At 36.4% G+C, this 22,339-nt stretch overlaps 3 protein-coding genes across 9 annotated transcripts in view; 1 reads left to right on the forward strand and 2 right to left on the reverse strand.

Annotated features, from left to right (window-relative positions):
- LOC133519849 (protocadherin-like wing polarity protein stan) overlaps positions 1–20,085 on the reverse strand; it is a 219,077-nt gene extending 198,992 nt beyond the window's left edge. For 2 of the 5 annotated variants that reach the window (XM_061853985.1, XM_061853986.1), the window contains exon 1: positions 19,588–20,085. The gene's annotated coding sequence lies outside the window, so the exon portion shown is untranslated. Of the gene's footprint in view, positions 1–17,749; positions 19,190–19,587 lie in introns of those variants that run through there. The other 3 variants (XM_061853982.1, XM_061853984.1, XM_061853983.1) reach the window with 2 other exon arrangements.
- The window catches only part of LOC133519853 (calcyphosin-like protein), a 70,845-nt gene that overhangs the window by 10,523 nt on the left and 37,983 nt on the right, over positions 1–22,339 (forward strand). Inside the window, exon 1 of one of the 2 annotated variants that reach the window (XM_061853993.1) lies at positions 22,143–22,256. The exons of the other annotated variant lie outside the window; for it this stretch is intronic. Within the exon in view, the coding sequence (XP_061709977.1) occupies positions 22,235–22,256 (22 nt within the window). The 5' untranslated portion in view covers positions 22,143–22,234. Of the gene's footprint in view, positions 1–22,142; positions 22,257–22,339 lie in introns of those variants that run through there. 2 annotated transcript variants of the gene reach the window in all.
- On the reverse strand, positions 20,671–21,759 carry LOC133519857 (18S rRNA aminocarboxypropyltransferase). 2 transcript variants are annotated; one of them, XM_061854001.1, is made up of 2 exons: positions 21,603–21,759; positions 20,671–21,463 (listed from the first exon to the last, which is right to left on the reverse strand). In XM_061854001.1, the coding sequence occupies exon 2, from the start codon at positions 21,457–21,459 to the stop codon at positions 20,743–20,745; it is 717 nt and encodes a 238-aa protein (XP_061709985.1). In that variant the 5' UTR covers positions 21,460–21,463; positions 21,603–21,759; the 3' UTR covers positions 20,671–20,742. The 2 variants fall into 2 exon arrangements, with proteins under 2 accessions (XP_061709985.1, XP_061709984.1); XM_061854000.1 differs by having other exon boundaries at positions 21,577–21,744.

Here is a 22,339-nt window from a genome sequence, read left to right on the forward strand (position 1 = left end):
TTCTCACGGGAAATGAGCTAGAGTATAAATGAACGGTTTCAGTAAATTTATAACGGTTTTTAATAAACTTTTCTTGTTTCTGCATGTATCTTTCTTCATTTCTGTGTGTTTCATTGCACACCAACAGCTATTAAGTTAGTGTTAGTTAATAAATAGTAAAACAAAACAAAGAGATTATTACTAGGCAGGATCAACTAAATGAGTGAGTAAATTGAGTCCGTTAGCCCAAGCTTCAAACTGTCTGCTGCCCATAAAACTGGGATCATTTTACGCTATCTTTTTTATTTTTCTAACAACGGCTAGTTTTTACGAACTATCCGTGTTTATTGTTGCCAAAGAGTTTCAAAGGTAGTATCTGTGACAGTGAAATATGGAGAATGACTAAAATTTGTTAAATAATATTGATTTTAATAACTTAACAGTCAAAGCTTTTAGCCCGAAATTAATGACTATTTTTCAAATTAGAGGCTTATAAAGGAGTAATTTTGTTTCCCCGAAATCCATGACATAGCATTAAAAAGTGGCATGAATTATTTAGGGGTAGTTAATTATATAATTTCATACAAATTATTACAATCGCTTTGAAATGGTAATGTGATTCAATACGAGTACCTATATAATCAGAAAAAGTGAATTTATTTAGACGGCCATACATATTCTGGATTTAATTTCGGACAGAGGCATAGGCACGTGACTGGAATGACCGTTAATTACGTTTTCAGGTTGTTTTTTTCCAGCGATGAAAGCCCGACCCCTGGTTTCGTATGAAAGAGACAATATTTCTGATTAATGGCAAGATTGCCGTGATTTATCGTAACGATTATGTTGCGTGTTACACAATTTGCAACCCTTGTTCTACAGCAGTTTGATTTCACTAAATTGTAGGAGCTAACGGTCTTGATGCTTTGAATAGGGGTTTAATTTGAGTATTTAGCTGAAGATTTAGCCTAGGAAGGTACAGACTGCTGCGACAGGCAGAATATTTATGAGGGAATGAAATGGGATGGGGTAAGAAGAACATCACAATATAATTCGTTTTGACGAGTGTAATAAATAGTGAGTGTGATATCAATATCACTGTAACATGCGCGTTTCCCAATAGCACAGCTTACACTTATTTTTCATTACAATTTATTGAAATTAGAGAAAAGTATATAAATCTACTTAAACACCGTTACTGAATTTAAGCAATAGGTACATCCATAATTACAGGGCTATATACTTACAATTTTGTACCTAACCTGAGAACATAAAACAAAAATAATGAGTATTAGGTAGTTAGGGATAACTACCACGTACAGTTACAAAGAAAAGGTACCCCCTCTGCATAGAAGTTAGTACGCAGGGAAGGTACTTTTTGCAGCTGACCGTATAATACTTATGTAGACTTGTACTTGTACTTTATACGGTTCTCCTAAAGTGAAAATTGACAAAACGAGCAAGGCTCCAAAAAGGCGGATGACAAATGAATCGCGGAGAGCCGACACGTGTGTAGGACATCCATTAGTTCCGATCAGAGACTTTTGTCAACAACTGGCCGTAATGACTTGAGCATTGAGGTCATCATTGTCATTGTCAAATATACCTAATATAATTTTTTACGAGCTTTCACAGTTACCGGGGAACTTTTGAAAAATCCATTGATATCGTACCGAACCGTGACCACACCTGCCTCCCGTGTGGAGATGAAATGCTTTATGCCTTCTATTTTGATAATAAGCAAATCTTATAATAGTACATTACGATACAAGTGCGAAAAATAGGAAATTCGAAACAAGTGGCGATACATTAAAACACGACCAAAGGGAGTGTTTTAAATCGACACGAGTTGCGAATTACCTATTCGCACATGTATCGTACAACGTTTTACAGTACATATGACCCTTTAAATGTTCGACACAGTAACGTAATATGCTAATTTTCACACTAGTGCGGTAAAGTAGCACTGTAAAATTGTACTGTACATATGTACTGTAAAATTGATTTAATGAACGCTCGATATTGGTCTGGTCTGTCATTGCTTTTTAATTCGTGTAGCTACCGATGGCGCTAGTTGCATATGCAGCTATAATGTTCAGCCAAGGTATGGTTACACCGGACCGATACAGTGCTATGTGTACGATGCTTGATTTATATAAATAATCCTTATTTAATTTAGTCGTTATGTTGTATCTTCTTGCTGTGTAACTTTTCCTATTTAACCATTTGTTCACTCTATGTTATTTTATGACTTTCTTCTTCTTGTCTGTTACCTTCCGTGATACTTCTCACTTGATCAGTCTCATCGGAAGATCAGCGCTGGAAGCCACCAGCAACATGCTGAGATGAGGCCATTTCGTGTAATTTGTGCTGTATGTGTTTACGAATAAAAATAATTATATTCTATTTTAATCTAAGGGTACTGAGCGTGTCAAATAACATATCAGTAATAGCTGGCATCACAAAAAACTGAAATTCTCATGAAAACAAAGTGTTAGGCTCATACTTATTTACATACGAAAACCCGTCACAGGAAATTAAACACAAGCCATTTCTTCCCAATTCAAAGCCATTCCAGCCGATGCACTCTCGGACCGTTTGAGCATAATTATTTGGCAAAGTTCCGCCATTATGGGTTATTGCCGGAAATGAGCCAGTAAAACCGACAGCCGGTGAGTAATGTGGTCCTGAGGACTATGACATGGCCGTAGTAACAAGTCGAGGGTAGCGGGTATAGGCTTGTAACCTGATTGATGGGCTATGACAGTTAATGTAATTAAAAATATAAATGTTTATATATATACAGGGTGATTCAGGAGACGTGAGCAGGATCAAGCTTGAGCATTCAGTAAGTTATAAGCAACTGTTTCGTACCAATATTTGTGAGATTAACGTTCTTTTATTTTTTACTGTTCAAAAAAAAATATTTTAATTTATTTACGCCATGTATGGTCACCCTCTTTGTTTTATCCATAACAAGTGACAAATTGAATGTCATCGGAGTCTGGTTACTTTTGAAAAATCGTATCTCACTCAAGTGTGACATTTTGTTTTCTTCATAATTAAACTGCTGTCATAACGGGAGTTTGGTTTTGACCGTCGTCGAGGTTGGTCGGGTCCCGGGACGCCTCTGGGAGCCCTTTTGAGGACCATTCTGTCGCCAGATGTGCGAACCGGACCGTGTTGAATTGACCGCGCGGGTTTCTCGTTTGATTTTCGACTTTATTAAAATATCCCGAGAAACGCGGGTTTAATGTGTGTCGGTTTTTTAATGTGTAAAATTACCGCGCATACGCCGAAGTTAAGAGTACGAGCTGTACGAGTTACCTGGTGAGAGCTTTCCATTTAACCTCTAAATAAAATTATGTTATTGTGCACAATTAATACAGTTATGGCATGTACAAGCAGGTAACAGTTGTTGTTTTCTTACGAACATTCTTGACTCTTGCCTCAAAATAGGTACAGTGCATTCGTACTAGTCTAGGTACTTAAAGACAGGTTAGTAAACGAACTCTAATTTTGTTTTTTAATCATTCCAATGTCGTTCTAAATAAACGATTTATAGGGCTCGTACGAAGGACGCTGCATTATAAGTATTTGGCAAAAGCAAGTCAAGCCAAGCCAAGCAAGCAATACGCAAGAGAATTTCGCTTAAACAAAGAAATCAAAATACGAAGCCCCACAAATGGTCATTCTATTATTAACTAACTACAGAACTCTTTTTTTATATGGTCCAACTTCAATGGTCCCATCCCAACACGTGCATTTGTGCAGTTGTAAAAAAAAGGGTATGGCTACTTTCACCACACGGCGCCGGAGCGTCAGAAATATACCCAATAGAAATGCTGGTCTAGAGACTTCAAAATAAATACGAGTACCAGACTGAATTGCAAACTAAAAGATACCAAGTATGATCAGTAGAAGGCATTTTTGCATTACGAAATAGATTAGATACCTACCGGAATGGAAGAGGGTGTCAGGGGTCTCTGGTAGACCAAACTACCTAATAACACTAATAGTTTGTGTGTATTTATTATTGAATGTGTGTGTTTTCTTTAAGTGACAGTGCAGTTTTGTTATGCTCAAAGTGCAAATTATATCTGTTTTTGTGTTTTCCTTGTGCTAGAAGTGTCTGTGTTGTGCAGTGATATAATCCAGTTTTGTATGTCCGCTGAACAGCCAACCCCGTCGTGATTGTCTAAACTACTATCGACATTTACATATTCTGAAATTGTGTAAATCATTACTAGGTAACACGCACATGTAACGCCACTGGAGGGTCGTATGCTTGTTTGCCACCGTTGTGGTATTAAAAAAGAAGAAAAAGGTAATACATAAGAAAACTATAGCGCGACTCAAGCAACTTGATTTACCTACTTGTCTTAACACTGACATGTCTAAAAGTGACCTGATGGCACCTCGCGAAGCCTAGAAGTGCTTAGTTTTGGTGCGCTTAAATTACTATATACCTATATACTCGAATTAGTTTGATATTTATGGATAAGGAAGAAATGTAAATATTTCTACCGTGCTAATGGCAGCGTTGTTTATATTTTACTATTATTTTATATAAACTACTATGTTTATTGGGTCGAGTGCTATTATGTACGAGCCTACCAGCCTTGCTTAATAAGTGCTATTACTTTTGGTTTATCATCAGTAACACAGTGCATAGTGGAGCTTGTCCTCGACCGTATATTAAGAAAGCTAACGGTCCTCTTAGATACTCCTGCACCTATACAACCATTAAATAAAATTAAATATCTTGGCACTTATATCACCTCAGGTCATGACAGGAGAGCTACGATAAAAACTGTTCTGAAATATAAAGAGAAGGAGGGACGCCCAATATACCTATACGTGGGAGGTCTCACTGAACCACGATATTCGGCACTATTACCCTGATCCTATTGGGGACACATATCCGAAATCAGAAGCAGCCTAAAGAATCAAGTGGAAAGAATATATAAACAACCGGAAATGGAAGGAATCAGAGCCAGAGGAAGCCGAAAGCAATGGCGGTACTAGCGGTAGGACATGTAATACGGAGCCAGCCCCAGGTGTCACCACGCTTTGATCAACATCAGACATTACGAATTAAGGATAAGATTATCTGGCTCTTAAAGTTGTAAGAAACAAGGGGGGGGGGGGGGGGGGCTTCATAAAAATAATAATACAGCAGTCACATACCCTCACATTCCTAATACCAAGTATTTATTACACACCAAGTATAGTATCTATCTACCCCATGCTGACTTAACGATGCCTTGTATTCGGGTCGGCTAAAACTTTCCCGTCTCTCCTACTATCCTGACTGCAAACCCTACACTCCAGTCCTATCTACTGGGTGCTCCGGTGTCTCGGGCAGGCTGCGGGTGCCTACGGCGGGGTGGCAGGGGTTGTTGCGTAATGAGCCGGTGTGCGAGCATACTTTGTTTGATTTCGCGTTTGAGGCTTAGCCGGTGGCATGTGACGCTGACATAATCCACCGACTCGCTGCCTCTTAGGTTGAATCAGCAGAGTCATGCGAGCCTACAGTGCTACTTTGTATCAACATCGCCTCCCCCTTGTAGTCTCCCCTTCCTAGTCCTTGCTGCAGGATCTGCTGGCTGGAGTTACCCCAAGTATCAGTATCAGTATCAGTATAATTAAACTGCTGTCATAACGGTTAAAGAGGTTTTATCTTTCTTAATTAAGTGTTGTAAGGTGTCCATGATTGTAGATTATCAAATTTGTCCTTCCCAAAAAGTTAAATAACAGAAATAAAGCGAGATTGTTTTACTTAAATATGATGATGAACGGTTCATTAACATTTACTGATTGTGTATGCTTAGTCCTGCTCACGTCTCATGAATCACCCTGTATATCTAAGGACGGGCCTTACGGGCACTAAGAATGGTGCTTGTTCAGTGGTGTCACTCACGAATGCGAGCCAATCACACAGTCTAACGCAACTAGTTGCGAACAATCGCGCGCGTGATGCGAACTCATCAACCAATCGCGTTGTGGCGTTAGACTGCACTGTGTTGGCTCGAATTATGTGTGTGATACCGCTGTACTGGCCCCATTCTTATTGCCTGTAGGACCCGTCCTTAGATATATATATATACAGGATGATTCAGGAGACGTGAGCAGGATCAAGCCTGTCTATTAAGTAAGTTATGAGCAACTGTTTTGTACTAGTATGTGTGAGATTCACGTTAATTTAATTTTTACTGTTTAAAAAAAAAGTTTTATTTTATTTACGACAATTATGGTCACCCTCTTTGTTTTATCCATAACAAGTGACAAATTGAATGTCATCGGAATCTGGTTACTTTTGAAAAATCGTATCTCACTCAGTTGTGACATTTTGTTTTCTTCATAATCAAAGTGCTGTCATGACGGTTAAAGAGGTTTTATCTTTGTTAATTAAGTGTTGTAGGGTGTCCATGATTGTAGATAAAAAAAATTGTCGGTATCAAAAAGTTAAGTAACAGATAAACAGCGTGATTGTTTTGCTTAAATATGATGGTGAACGATTCAGTAACATTTACTTATTGTGTAGGCTTAGTCCTGCTCACGTCTCATGAATCACCCTGTATATGTCAATACTTGAAAGTTTAATTTTCTTGCTGGACCTCAATACGCATGTTTATATCGTCTACTTCTTAGTAGTTGTATGGTGAAACATTTATGTGTACTCAAATTATTGATGCCGTCCACAGGAGAAGCGCCCATGTCCCGAATGTATTTGAACCTTTTGCGTGTCACGTGACATTCGACTTCATATAAGAGTTAAAGTTATTGACCCGACGTATTGTAATATCTCTACTTATAGTGTTTGCCTGATGTAGCAATATTGTACATTATACATAATCTAAAGTTTGCTTCCACGGGTGAACACAACAAACACAAACAATACATCATCTAGACTGACTCACGAAGTTGGGGAAGCTCAGATGAATCAGAATCAGATCGATGCTGCTATATAGACTTCCACTTTCTCAGTTTTAAAACGACTGAAGTTGTAGACATTGTATACACATTCGTCGTTTTAACACCGTAGAAAAATTTCATAGTAACTATACTGCTATAATGAGATAAGTTATATAACGATGTAATGCAGAAAGTAAACGAGAGTTTTATGGCTATGATAGAACACACTACTTACTTTTACTATTCTTTCTAATATAACTTATTTCTCACATAACTTCTCGTTTAAATATGATACGAAGGTTTTGGTATTAAACTTGATTGACCTTGACCTAAATATTTTACAAGCTTTTATTTAACGTTGTAATGATTGTACTTATATGTATTTTTGGGTCAAATCTTGCAAGCTAAATTAGACCCATGTCCCATTATACCATGTAAGTTGGGTGCCAATGCAATATTAAATTGTATTATTATTATTGTATACGTGTATGTCTCGTCTATTCTGGTATCAACTTGAGCCCTTTACAGCAAGCATCACTGTTTCACAAATTTTCAAGAGCACCATAACCCGGTTATTCGCGGATGGTCTAAAACGCAAAATGACTAGTGTAATATTTTGCCTATATCGCTTTTAGTCTACATCGCGAACGGTCTAGAACGCAAAATGACCACTTTCATTAGGTAGGTTAGGTTTGTTAGTTATCTTCAAATGGCCGAAGGCCAAACCGCCCAGAGTAGGAGCCCTGCGGCAGCGGGGCTCCGTCGACATCGCTAAAACGACAAAGATAAAACGACGAAAATGATGTAGGCATTTTGCGTTCTAGACCGTTCACGATGTAGACTAAAAGTGATATAGGCAAAATATTACACTAGTCATTTTGCGTTTTAGACCGTCCGCGAATAACCCCCATATTCCCCATAACCGGCTATACAGGTAAATAATCCATAAGTTTCAGTTCGTGCATTTTGGCCGTAATATTATTATTACGGCGGCGTAGTAAACACGGCGGATATAAAAGTTGAACATACGAACAGGGCCATAATTTTCACGGGAGTCGTAAAGAGTCGGGCGCCATTTTGGAATGGAACACGGCGCGTGTTTTGGCGGGAAACCCCGATGTTTGTTTTCCTTTGTATAACAACATGGTGCGCTCTGCGCGAGTGAATTCTGTGCTTCGTATTACACATGAGCGTTGAATTACAGCTAGGGCTGTAGAGGCAAAGTAAGATAACTTCTGGATATAATAAGAGCTGCCAAGCGGATCCTTCTAAGGGATTTTGGATAGTTCATGGGTTAGGAATTTATCTTGCTTTATCTCTAAGCTAAGAGAGAAACATAATATTCTGTGGTAACTTTAGTAGAGTGCGTACATAATTCCTCTTGCAAAACAAATAAAATATAATAATACGTACGTACGTACTGCGTCAATCAAAATAATGGTAAGTATTTATTTATTCAAGCTTTATTGCACGATATAAAATTGTACAAATGGCGGACTTAATGCCTTAAGGCATTTTCTACCAGTCAACCATTGAGTTAAACAGAAGTTTATATATATATATAAAAGATACGTATTCTAGTGACCGGCGCCAAATAGCTAATTTATGTTAACTACGAGTAACCCAATCCTAGCCAAGTGCCAACATAAATGTGATACGCCAGTCAAGCCCGTAGGTTGTTTGATTACAAATTACAAATTATAATTACGTTTTGCAGCATTCAGACCGTTAACCGTAATCAACATTTCACCTCACGCCTGATTCTACGATTCCAAATTAAGTTTACTATCGTCATAAGAGATATAATTAAGATAACACAGACGTAAAACATAACACCTGAGAAAATCCACTTAAGTCAAATCACGCAAAACATTATAACCGTTATAAATTGCATATGAGCCGTTCCAAAACTACTTACATTGTGGTTGCTATTAACTACTGGGTTCCATAGAATATAGCTATTATAATCAGTACCATAACTCCTAAAACACAAGATAACAGTATAGGTGTCATTAGGATGTCAACTGCAGCTGCATTACTCTTGCGAAATTACTGCTGCAGCGTTGATGTCGCTGGTGTATCCTTAAAATTCCTTGATAAAATGAGTAACGTTCGTCACCGCATTAGTCGCATTACTGCCGCGATTATGACGTTCAATCCGTCACTCATTTTATCACTGAAATTGACAGGTTGGTCCAGACGCCGCCGTACTTAATGTCGCGCCAGAAATGCAACTTCAGTTGACATCCGCATGTCACCTTATGACTCTAATTATAAGTTACAATCCGAAAAAATATTGGATTAAATAATAATAAATAATAAATATTATAGCACATTATTACACAAATTAACTAAGTCCCACAGTAAGCTCACTAAGGCTTGTGTTGAGGGTACTTAGACAACGATATATATAATATATAAATATTTATAAATACTTAAATACATAGAACTAATGCATTGTTGTCGCTAACTGCGCAGGTTTTGAAGAGAATAGAATAGAATAGAATAGAATAGAATAGAATAGAATAGAAGAAATTTATTCAGAAAACAATACATGAGACGACAGAATCAATTTATTATTAAGCGTCACTGAAAAGGTCTCCACTCAGCTTAATGTCAAGATACCACCTAAGGATCTCGACGCTGGTCTTCCGTGGAAAAGAAAAAGTAAGTGTTAATGGAACAGTGCCTTCGCGAGTCTGGCCGCCGCTACTTTCCATTTAACGAACAGAATGTTTTTTAATTCATTTCACTGATGGCTATGGACGCCTATGGTTAACCCTCATATTTGCATGTTCCGATACAGCTTTCAATATTTGTTTGCAATTAAAATACTGTTATTTTGTTTACTGTGCCTTATTCAGAAACGGCCAACGCAGACGCTGATAGGGAAACTTTGTTATCTAATTGTTGTAGCAGGCAACATTGGAATTACAATTACATTGTTTGCGATTAACGGCGCGGAATCGACTTATGAACTGAAATAAAGTGACGTAAATAGAAAGTTTGCCAGTAAAGGCCTCATATTGCTATTAAAGCTGTTTAAAAACTCACGCTCTGATCCGTTAAAATAAAATAAAATAATTAATATTGCTGGTTTTTTCTGGAAATATTATATTAAGTACATAAAATTACAAAAGCCACTGGTGACAAATCTGATTCCCGAGTACTATTCGATTAAGCTAGAATGCAGACATCCAGTATAAGAATAAATTTCAACTCAACAAAAAAATTAAAATGAAATATTTTTAGCAATGTAAGCAAAATAGTCAACGAGCTCAGTAGGAGTCTTTTTTAGGCACGAGTTATTACGCAATAATTCCATTTTTAATCACACACACTCAGTTTTTGATTTATGATTAATGCATGAAAGCTTCACAAAAATATTCAAATGAGGTGTTAGCGCTAACGACACAGGGGTGAGATGTTTTATCCGTGTCGGCGCGGCGTGGTGGCGGCGACGGCGGCATTTTAATATGTTTCCACGCATACATTATCATAGTGGACAGGAGGATATAGCTATGAGGAATATAGACTCAATTAAGATCCCAGTACTAAGCATAAACAGATAGACTGTAGAGACATAAAGAAAAATGGCGAAACGGGGGAAAGGTTTTTGAAGCCGTAATTTGGCCATGGAGATGACGCCGAAGTGATGCTTATTATACATTAAAGATGTATCATCCTGATGACCCCTAAGACCATGATCGTAATCGTATATCAACTAGGATCATAAACTTCCTTTTACTTTGCCGTATTTGGGTAAAAATTTGAGGGATGGGCTACTTTTCTCAGTCACAATAAGAAACCGATTACTGGCTTTAGCGGATCATCGGTATTTGGAAACATCTTGTATTTGATAAGGTCAATAAGGGTAAGTGTGGTTGCGGGTTAAGTGTGACTGATTTTTACTTTGGGGCCAGTTTACACATTGATTAGTGTTTATTGTGAGTTGCGAGTACATGCATTTGCCAATAAATGCAAGTAGCTAATTCTTTTATTAGACACTCTAAATTTGAGAGAAACAGTTTTGTGGTATAAGTTTGAAGACTTATGTAATTACGTATAAGTAGCCGTCAAGAAGACTAAAATATAATTAATTGTTATACTTAGGTCCAGTTCATTGCTCATTCTAACTTTCACAAGGCAACTGTTTTAAACTCCGCTCTTAAGCTTAGAGTTAGAATTAAATTCAAACTTGGGGCATTCATAAGACAATAAAACAATTCTTAACTTTCTTAAACCAACTTCAAATCAGCATTAAAACAAATTAAGAATTGTGTTTTACGGAGCAAAATGTAGATCGAAGTGCCAAAAATATGTATACACGACTTTATGACCCATATATTAGGGCCATAAAGTCGTTAGTAGTCGATATTTTGGATACTTTGTCCGTATCGATATTTTCAGACGTGGCCGTACTAGCGACCCGCCCTGTTTTCTCACGGGTTAACAAATTATAAACCTAAACCTTTGACTGCGGGCCAGGAGCATATATCGTCAGTCATCGCCTCCCGGCTGATACTTTGTCAGATGCTATGCTATTGTTAATTAAAAAAAATCACTCTATTCATAGGTGAAAACCGCAAGGAAATCCGTTCAGTAGTTTTGAGTTTATCGCGAACATACCGACAGATGTTGCGGGGGAGTTTGTTTTAAAAGGTAGAGTGATTAAGTACATAAGTAGAAAATATATATTTCAAACTAGCTTTTGCTCGCGATTTTGTTTGCATGGAATGATGATGATGATTGATAAAAACTAGCCTACGTCCTTCCCCGGGCTACAAACTATCTTAATACCAAATTTCATCGAAATCGGTTCAGCGGTTAAAGCATGAAGTAACAGACAGACAAGAACTGTAAACATATTCAAAGTATTTTTACCATTTTAAGGATCAGTATAAAATGTTAATAGTTATTTGTACAACAAGAGAGCAAAGTTTGATATTTCTTCGAGTGCTTGTTTTGAGTCCCGTGCAAGCGAAAGATTCTATAATAGATCTAATATATATCTAATTTAGAATATATAATATAATAAATCTAATTTAGAATCTTGAGCGTAGTAAGGGTCTCAAAAGCGCACGAGATGTAAATAACTTTGATCTCGTGTAGTACACAAAATTTTTCACGTCAGTCAGCCATCAAAAAATACAACCTGAAAAAATTTAATCCAGACGGACGGATCACTATTTCACTCATGTTTTCTGAAGGTATTCTAACAATTAACTTTAATTACCGCAATAAAACAAAACGAAAGAAATTTCAATAAAATAAAACGAAAATAATGAATTACCGAACATCAATTGACAGTTCAATCGACAACTTTTTTTTGTAAAAAAAAACTTTGTAAGATACGGTCTGAATTATGGATACTTACTACTATTATTGCCAACTATAGTAGAGATCGTTAAAAGTAATTAAGTAGAATTTTATTATTTACTGCGTAACAATTGCGTAAATTTGTATAAGTTCATTGTTTTGATTGTATAATAAAATACGTAAAATATGGTGTTTTTATTAAATTTTAAGCTTTTATTTCATTAATTACTTATTACGAATGAAGACTCGTAGGTTGTTTTGGAACGATGCGGTCTGACTTATTTTGAGGGTCTATTATAAACCGTCAATATACCGTTGAATTACGTATAGACTTTTTTGTCTCTTTCTTTTTGCTAATGACGTGAAAGGGACAAAGACAATAGAATCCAAATACTTCGAACTTGTATTAGGTCCCGCACGTTGAAATGACATTCGAATATAAAGGTCACTTGAATGTTATTTTGTCTCACTCAGTGAGCAAAATGCGATTTTACTCACTGTTTTTAAGCAGCAAATTACCCTTGTTCGAGCTGCTGACGTGAAAAGTAATTTTTAACGTTTTTGTTGGTTGCATAATACGAGATAAGTACCTACCTTACTTATAGTGCGGTTGAGTTGTACTAGTAGGTAGTAGACACCTACAAGTATGTGGAGACTTAAAACTTCAATTAAAAGGATAAATGAAAGGCAATAACATCTACTTATATAAAACCGTCTATCTGTGCCATCAACGGCCTTAATATTCGCAATAGCAACTTCTTAAAAGGCCACCAGAGCGTAGTAAAGCAAAACGCAGAGTAATTTACACCCCCTAGCCTTAACAAGGTACCGTCACGGTTATTTCGAATAGTCATGCTAAAGAAACTTGGCGAACTTATTCAAAAGGGGAATCTTTGGAATCATAACCGCCCGGGGTAGCGCGGAAGCGGTGTAGCGGAATACTTAACTTTTATGTTGGTAAAATACGTGGTTAGATAAGCTATCTCGAGTTGCTATGTTGGCATAAATGAGTGATAATATATCTACGTTTTACTATTTTAGCAATATTGCACAGGTATAGAGGCATACGCACTTTATGAATGGAATGTAAAATGATGATTGAAGTATGTGGTGGAGGAACTATAAACGACGACAGGCGTGGAAAGGTATCATGCAGAGTTACTTAAAGTATGAGTATGAGTATTAACAATATTAAAATAGTACTAATTAACTAGACCGGTACACGGAGGAATAGAACGCCTTTATTTTAAACAAATATAAGATCTATGAACCTGGCTTTACTACAATTTACCGACATTCAAAACTATTTAAACCTTATAATTGGCAATTATTTATGCTAAACGCGTCTGAAGCTTCAAGCCGGTGTCATTAAATTCAATTATATAAGTTGTCCATATCGAAACCTGTTTAGACGTTAGTTTGATCTAACGACATACCTATTTGAAATCAATAAAGAGCTTATTAACAAGGCGTAAGACGATAAAATTTTATCAAGTTAATCTATCAGGATGATAAACTTGTCTAGCGACAAAATTTTATCACATACGACTTAGGGTACCTATAGTACGTGTCATCCACGGTGTCGCGCAGCGTTAATGACATGACAATACGAGTCAAGGCACGCGTCTTCGTGAATGGCACGATAAAAAAAACTCTGTATCTTTAGATATTTATATAAAAGTAAACAAAATCTACCCTCAAATAGCTCCTTAAGCCAGTTGAGGGTAGAAGAAAACATTACATGATGCAGATTTAAGTCACGTCGTTCCTAACTCTCATAACGCTCATAACTACCCGAAAATGTATAAATGTTTGTTTACTTTTATTTAAATACCTAAAGATACTCTATATCGCAGAATATCATATATGTAGTGTATGTTATGCGTCTCGTCCGCAAGTACAAGCGAAATACGTGATAACTGAATAACAAAGTTCAAGTATCATTCTGATGTCAGTATTGAATTGGCCTGTATTTTTAAATATCATCCATCACGTAGGCGTGCACTCGCGCATGTTTGGCTGGCAGCATGATGTTAGTCGGCAGCCTACACCACCAGCTACTTCAGCCAAAGAACTTGCGGCTACGATACTTTACACTCCTTTACTCTTAGTAGCCCTTTCTTTACACAAATTCACATAAAAAGGAGTGTATTGTTTTTTACGATTAGAATTAAAGACCTGTATAGTGTACAAATCGTAGATACTTTGATCGTGTCCTCAAAATTATCTGATAACACGACGATTGTTCTATGTATATATGCGATACGTTTCTGAAAGATTTCTTCATCTCTCAGTAAATAAAATATGAATGGAACAATGGAAATCAAACAGAAGAAAATCGAACAGATTGTTTGGAATTACCGTTTTGAGCAGTTTTTATTGATTTCAGCAAAGTACCTAAATCATCGGCAAGTGATAACGTCTTGACAAAGAAATGCTTTTATTCCCTCTAAGGCTTTACTGATACCTATTTTTATACTTCGAATTGGACGAGTTTGAAATTATTTTCCCTTGTTTGAAGACAGTTGTACACGTTTTCTCAAACGGCGACTGATAAGATCCGATTCAAATTGAATTCATAATTTAATGATTTACCGTTGGGTAAGGTTTCGTCTCTTGAATTTTATTACCTATATTTAATCTTATTACTAAAACGCGGATATGCACTAGTGTAAAATATTATAACTGAAAATATTACGTCAGAAGTCTAGTCAGATCAAGAAAACGGCATAGCATTTGTAATGACAAATTCATGCCAAATTTCTATGAAAATATGACATTTATAATGACACTGCCTCACTTGTTTTGTTCATGTCGGTGCCGAGCTGCCGAGATAACTTAGACTGACTACAGATAGAAATAGAAACAAAAGTGACTAGATACTGAAACGCAGCTGGGTCAAAATTATTTTCGTTGTCTTGTTTTTTGTCCCAAAAAAATGTGACGGGGTGTAGTTTTTATGTATGAGATGAAATATATTTTTTTATTTTTCTCAAGTAAATTAAAATCTACAGCTAGAAAGACACACAATTAGCACTCGACTTTTTTATTTATTTGACACAAATACAAGCGTGATAGAGTGGTCAGAAACAAGACAAATAACCGGCCAAGAGCATGTCGGGCCACGCTCAGTGTAGGGTTCCGTACCTTAGTTACTCTTCCGTCACAATAAGCTAAACTGGAGCTTTAAGTATAGTAAATTGTTAACCAAGGGATGAAACGGTACCTTTCACCCGAGTTAAACAAATAGGCAAATTTGCATAATCAGTTTTAATTAAAGTAAGTCTTTTTACTATGAAGGGACAACTTTTTGCGATAACTCAAAAACAGCTAACCTGATCATGTCCGCTATAGTTTTCATTTAATGTCTTTCTTAAGCTCTACTTCCACGATTTTTTTCATATTTTTTGGATCTATGGTTCAAAAGTTAGAGGGGGGGACACATTTTTTTTACTTTCGGAGCGATTATCTCCGAATATATTCACTTTATCAAAAAATGTTTCATGAAAACCCCTATTAGTTTTGAAAGACCTTTCCAACGATACCCCACACTCTAGGGTTGAAGCGAAAAGAAAATTTCACTCCCACTTTACGTGTAGGGGAGGTACCCTAAAAAAAAAAATTTTTAGATTTTATTGTACGACTTTGTCGGCTTTATTGATTTATATATCCATGCCAAATTTCAGCTTTCTAGCACTAACGGCCACGGAGCAAAGCCTCGGACAGACAGACAGACAGACAGACGGACATGGCGAAACTATAAAGGTTCCGTTTTATGCCATTTGGCTACAGAACCCTAAAAAAGAATGTTGACGTAGCTAAGAACTGTCAAGGTTGACAGTTTATATATATATATCGGTTAAACGGTAGGTCTTAGCTTCGTAAATATAAGGGTCAATTCATAGCGGCGTTTCACTATACAAATCATATGGTAGCGTACAACACCAGCTACTTGAGCTGTTTGCGGCTATTATTTTAGTCATTTGTCTATGATTAAAATTAAACAATTAATAGGTACATTGAGGTACACAGTTGTTTAATATTCAGTACGATTTTTCCATTATTAGCTAAAGCTACATTTCTTCTGTGAAAAAGTGAAAAATCATGTTTACTGCTTATTAGTCCATAGTGTCCATATATATATATTACATATGCTAGTTGAACTAAGAAATGTACACTCTTAAGACATATATGTACATATACTACCGCACCGGGTTAAATATTTGTTAATAAAACTTATCAATTAAGTATGTTAATAATTTGGGACAGTTATTATCAGGTACATTTCGCTTGGTAATGCGACCATAGCAGCGGAAAAATGTACAAATTGAGGCATAAAGATTATTCCAACAATGGCAACAATAAACCAAAATGGGATTATTTGACTGACAGCAATGAGTATCTATTCTGATCGATCGAGTGATAATGCAACGCCCCTTGCATTTTGTGCCCCAAAGGTCAACGACCGCGAAACGAAACCCCTAAATTTTGGGGCGAACTGTACTTTTAATTCAATTACCTGCTTAATTCATTACATAACTAAGTCGCCTTTAAATTCTAGTTAAAAAATGCTGCTAGATTTGACATTAAAATACCATTGCCGTCAATGTAAAGTCATCAGCAAAACTATAAGCTTAGTACCCCTGCATATTAAAATGTATGCAGGGGTGCTAAGCGAATAATTTTACCTACTGTACAAACAACGTTAGAAAAAATCTAGACAAATTATCAATTATTGATGTTTAAAATAACACGCAGTGCAAGTGTTATTTTAAACATCAAACTTCTATGAAATTATGACGTATAAATAACACTTGCACTGTGTGTGCTATCAAAATCGTTGCAGACTTGTCTTGGTCTAACCTTATAAACCAGACGAAATTACGAACTAAAGGCGTCGGTTTAGTTGCCAGGGTCCCGCTGGCGCCCTCTACAGAACTACGATCAGATTCAAAATCGAAATAGGTTATAATCTAGGTAATACCTAATCTAAGCATAGCACTAAATCGACTTAGTAGTGAGTTCCAAGTGCGAAAACAAAAGAGAGCAATATCGACCAAACCCTCAAAAGTGAGGGGGAGAGCCAATGCCACCCTCTTTATGAGTCAGAGGGGAGGACCCTTGTTCGTAGGTATATTACAGTGCCCTCAGTACTCTGCCGCGTGCATTCTGCGTTGCCCTATCGATTTGGGTTTTTCGAACTATGCGAGTTTTGACCTTATCCTTATGTTGGCTGTTTAGAAAACCTGCACTAGATTGAGTGCACGGCGCAGAAACAAAGAAATCCTGACCCTGAAATGCATGAGGTTCATCTCATGGTATTTACATTACACCTAGGCAGTTAGTTAGAAAGATACTACCTTACACTTTTGTTCCTCTGCTCAGTGTATTATTCTGAGATCTGTCAGACAGACCATACATATAGAAAGTTAAATATCAACATGGACATCTAAATAAAATTGGCCAGTTCGACGACAGGGTTAGCCCTTACCCCTACTATAAATACTAAGGAGCTAAATTTGATTCTACTCACCTACATCTTGAAAATGAGGACGAAAGAGAACCTTCTTGCAACACTGTTGAAAGAGGTCCATCCGTAGTTCCGTAGGTAGGTGCCTCTTCTTCATAACCATGGGCGATATTATAGCAAACTACTACCTATAAGTCTTATAGTAAACCAACTATATTATTTGTAACGCGATTGTCAATGACTATTATAGTGTTTAACGTTAATTCTTGGTACAGAAACCATAATTGCACTTCTTTTAACATTAAATGACATGAGTGTATCATAATATCATATCGAAATATTTCAAATCATATAGTTGAGTATCATAGGTTTGTCGTGGTTGACACATGTTTGACAATTATTTTTCAAGTAAAAATATAGTTGCCATTAAGCAAGTAGGTTTAAACAATTAGGACTGTGATAAAAATCATTTATTTGATAAATCATTTGCTAGCTTAGTAGGTATTCTTTTTGCAAGAGCTTAAGGTGGAAAGATAGCATTAATGAATTTAGTCTTCTAGTTTCGTCGCAATAAGCAGGTGAGTATTATTCAACGCATTTAGTACAGTCACGGTTAGGCCATAATTATTATACTTACGAGTAGATAAGTAAGTAAGCGCTGGGTGGCGCTGGAAGCCTAGCGTTTAACCATTGTGTTGTCGTGGGTTCAATCAAACCCCGTCTCTTCCCAAATAATTAACTATTAGGTACCAATTATTGATTTAAGCTAGGTAGGTACCCAAAGGTTGTCTGAAAGAGATCGCTCATTAGCGATAAGACCACTTATTGTCTGCCTCTATCTTTAATCAATTGTTTTTCCTTGAAACTGAAGTGTGCCAATAAGGAGCATGTATTTTGTATTTAACTCTTATGTAATATTGATGGAACAAACTCAACTAACGTAATACCTATGAAAATATAATTTTATATTTCTATTAGGTATAACTGTTGAGTAGGTAACGTGCTTTCTGATAATGAAAAACCGGGCTAATCACAATAAGCCCTATTTTCTTCTCTGGCTAGGATCAAAAGCGGACTGGATAGGGCAGAGACACGACATAGAACGAATGGTGCCTGCAATAACTTACTATACTTATTTTATTTTACTGTATTTGATTATTTTATTTAGATAACGTAAGATACAATATACATACTTACACCTGGAGACGGTAAAGAGTATATAAAAAAATACTGCTGCCTTCAGTAGTGACAGTAGCATTCTTGTGGCCTTTCTCGAGGGACTGTATCGATTCGCAATTTCGCATCCTGAGTTTATCAGCTTTCGCTCGATAGAAAATAATCACGAACATAGGTAGGTCTAAAATGCACTTTAAAAAATTAACAGAATAGGTATGCACAAAACCTAAAAATATGAAAATTGCTTCTAAAACTCGGTTATGTTTGAGGGAACATATCGATTACTAGTTTTTATTTAAAACGTACAAAAAAATTAAATTAAAAACCGGCCAAGTGCGAGTCGGACTCGCACAGGAAGGGTTCCGTACCATTAGTATAGTAATTTTTTTCAGAAAATATTTTAATTTGTTTTTATTTCAAGTAGAAAAACTACTATATAAATTATGAACTGAAAATAAATGTCATACTAAGAAAAAGTGACCAAGTTCTTAATAAAACCCAAAAAAAATTGTGTTTGGACATGGACATTGCAATTGGAATGCGAAAGTTAAAGGAACTTCTTAGGTACAGATATGTCTACGTATATTACTTTTCTATTACGAACAGAAGCACCGGGATGAATGAAATAATAACCAATCACGATCAAAAGTTGTAAGTTGAACAATCATCAAAGAGGTTAGTGACTTGAGACACCTGCGCGACAGGTTGCATTCAACTTAACTTACCTTTAAAGTCCTGGAACTAATTGTTAACCTTAACTCCAAAGTTGCAAATAATTGGTCACTTCAAATTAAAACACACAATAATCACTCACACTTATTTTCACCACTCAAAGAAAGTCCGAAACAAGTTTCTCCGCGAGTTTCTGACGTAGAATTAGAGCGCTACAAAACCGGCTTACGCATTCAAACGCAATCGCAAACTAAGAACGAACAGTAGCTTTAGCTTTACCGGTCCACGAACCCCATAAACTTGATTTACAACTTTATTTCTTACAGCGCCATCTATGAACTTTTGCTTAAGCTGTATTGTCGCGTACCTTACTTAAAAAGCGTGAGCGAGGATACCAAGCAAGTCGGTTGCGTTCACGGTCATAGTATGTAAATTGTTAATGTTGTGATAGATGGCGCTATAGTCAAAATTGTACAGTTGAGTTTTAACTCTGTAGATGGCGTTATGAAACCGTGAACTGAAGTTTATATACAAATATTTCATCAATACCGGATTTAGAGGTATGGAGGCCTCGGGCAATAAAGGAGTGGAGGCCCCCTGGCCCCAAATTTTTTCCAAATAAAATGGTAAATTTTCCGAATTCTCTATTGTGGGGGCCCTTCTTTTGTGGAGGCCCGGGGCAGTAGCCCCGTTTGGCCTCCCCTAAATCCGGCCCTGTATTTCATTGTACTTTTTACTTCAGTCAGAAGCTTATACTTTTTATATTTGTATTTTTAAAATTTATTTGCTTACACTTGGCTAATGGCTGAACTGTAGTCTGTGCAGAAAGAGAAGAGTCATAGAATGTATGGCTTCCCTTACATTCCATGACCCTTCTCTTTCCGTACAGAGTCTACAAACATATGATACAAAAAATATTTGATGCCACCAATGAGTACCTACGGTATTAAGATGTGTATGACTTCGAACCATGTTAATTGATTAGCAAAAAATTAAGCAATAATTAAGGTTGCCAGTAATATAATTCTTCATTTTATGTTATTAATTAGCTTCAAACCACAACAGTGTTGTGTAGTCTCAACAGATATTGTTAAATCACCTAAGAAGAGAACAATTATTGGAAAAAAAATATAACATATGGGCACAATAAATATAATTGGTCAACAATGAAAATAATAATTTACAGCATAAAAGATAAATTTTAAGTCCTAGCTGTGCTCCTCTGGCTCTGAATCACTATCACTGGGTGGCCACATGGGTCTTGTGTCTTCTTCCTTTTGAGCGGATTCCAGATATTTAGCCTGCGCTTCCAGAACACTTTTGCTATTGGTACATGCAGCATACAGATCTAATGCTTCATTATTAAGTTCTAAAAAGGAATGACCCCATGAAAACTTTGAAAGGTAGAACTGTGCCTCCTTTTTATGTCCCGTTATATACATCGTGGCTGCCAATGCCTCCACACAACTCAGTTGGTAAGGTTTACCATAGTTTATGGGATTGGCTGCGACTAAAAAAGGCAATAGCCTTGGGTGAGGTGATTTCATTCTACCAAAAGGTGTTTCATCAATTTTAGCCCATGAACAGTCTATGACTGCTAGTCCTGATTTTTCAATAATGTCCTTGTCATTAGGACTGACGCATTGGGTGCCAACAGGAGATAGCACTAATCCTGGAAACCGCTGCCCGAGCTTTAAGTTTTTTATTATATTGTGTCGTAGAAGTTTTCTTCCCGAGCATTTCTTAGGATCGCAGTGATTCAAATCCCACATGGCTACTGTAAAGGAGGCTTCGGTTCCTTCTCTGTCAGAGCTGCTGTCATCGCTATCGTCTGATGATGCTACAGTAAGCTCATTTAATCTCTCTGCATAGTCCCTTTCGGTATGTTGGTTGGAGCGCTTACTGCGGTTTTTGCCGGGTGCCATAGTGCTGTAATGAAATTGCTTGTTTATAGTACGTCTATTAAACATTGCTTTTGTAAATCATTTCAGTTTCTTGCAAAAGCACACTTAGAAAAGAATACAATTAATATAGTCTATTACATTTTAAAACTTTAATATAACTCAACTGCAATATCTTCGCTCAAGTGTTAAGTCTAATAACAGTATTAACAAATCAAAACATAGTTTAATTGAACCTCGCTCTATTCAACAATTTTAACATGAGGTGTCTGTCTGGCAGAGCGTGTCTGTCTGACACTGTCATGTCAATGTCATATGTCATCCGTCATACTAATGTCAATATCATTTAAGGGCTTCTACAGACTTTACAACAAATGGCATACAATTTAAGATAATTGCCACAATGTATCGCAAATCGCATGCAACTCTTTATGAGGTTTGCAAAGGCCATAAAATGAATGCCTGCGTTCGTAATAATTTTGAATATTCTTAATAGCTATATGAACTAAAAATGTATTTATTCGTTATTTTTGAATATACTTGCATTTTATATTTATCATGGTCGAATAACATAAATACCTAAGCATTTTTTCTATGAAATGCTTATTAATATAAAAATATGTGTTTTGTTTCTATACTGGCAGGTTGCCAAAGTTACTCGAAAAATATTACTTGAAATAGTTTGCCATCACTGTCACAAGAATTCAACATCTTTACATATTCCTTTTATAGTAGTGATTGAATTTTCATTTTTAAAGTTAGCTAATAATAATCCAAAATTGATTTTAGTCGAGGAAGGATGAGCAGCGCCTCTATGGCAGGTAATTTTAATAATTTTATGCCTAGGTATAAATCTTTACTACTTTTGATTGAAAAATTAACAATACGAGGCGGCTAGAACAGA

The sequence above is a fragment of the Cydia pomonella genome, chromosome 7 (assembly GCF_033807575.1).
Source record: "Cydia pomonella isolate Wapato2018A chromosome 7, ilCydPomo1, whole genome shotgun sequence".
In the NCBI taxonomy this organism is placed as follows: Eukaryota; Metazoa; Arthropoda; class Insecta; order Lepidoptera; family Tortricidae; genus Cydia; species Cydia pomonella.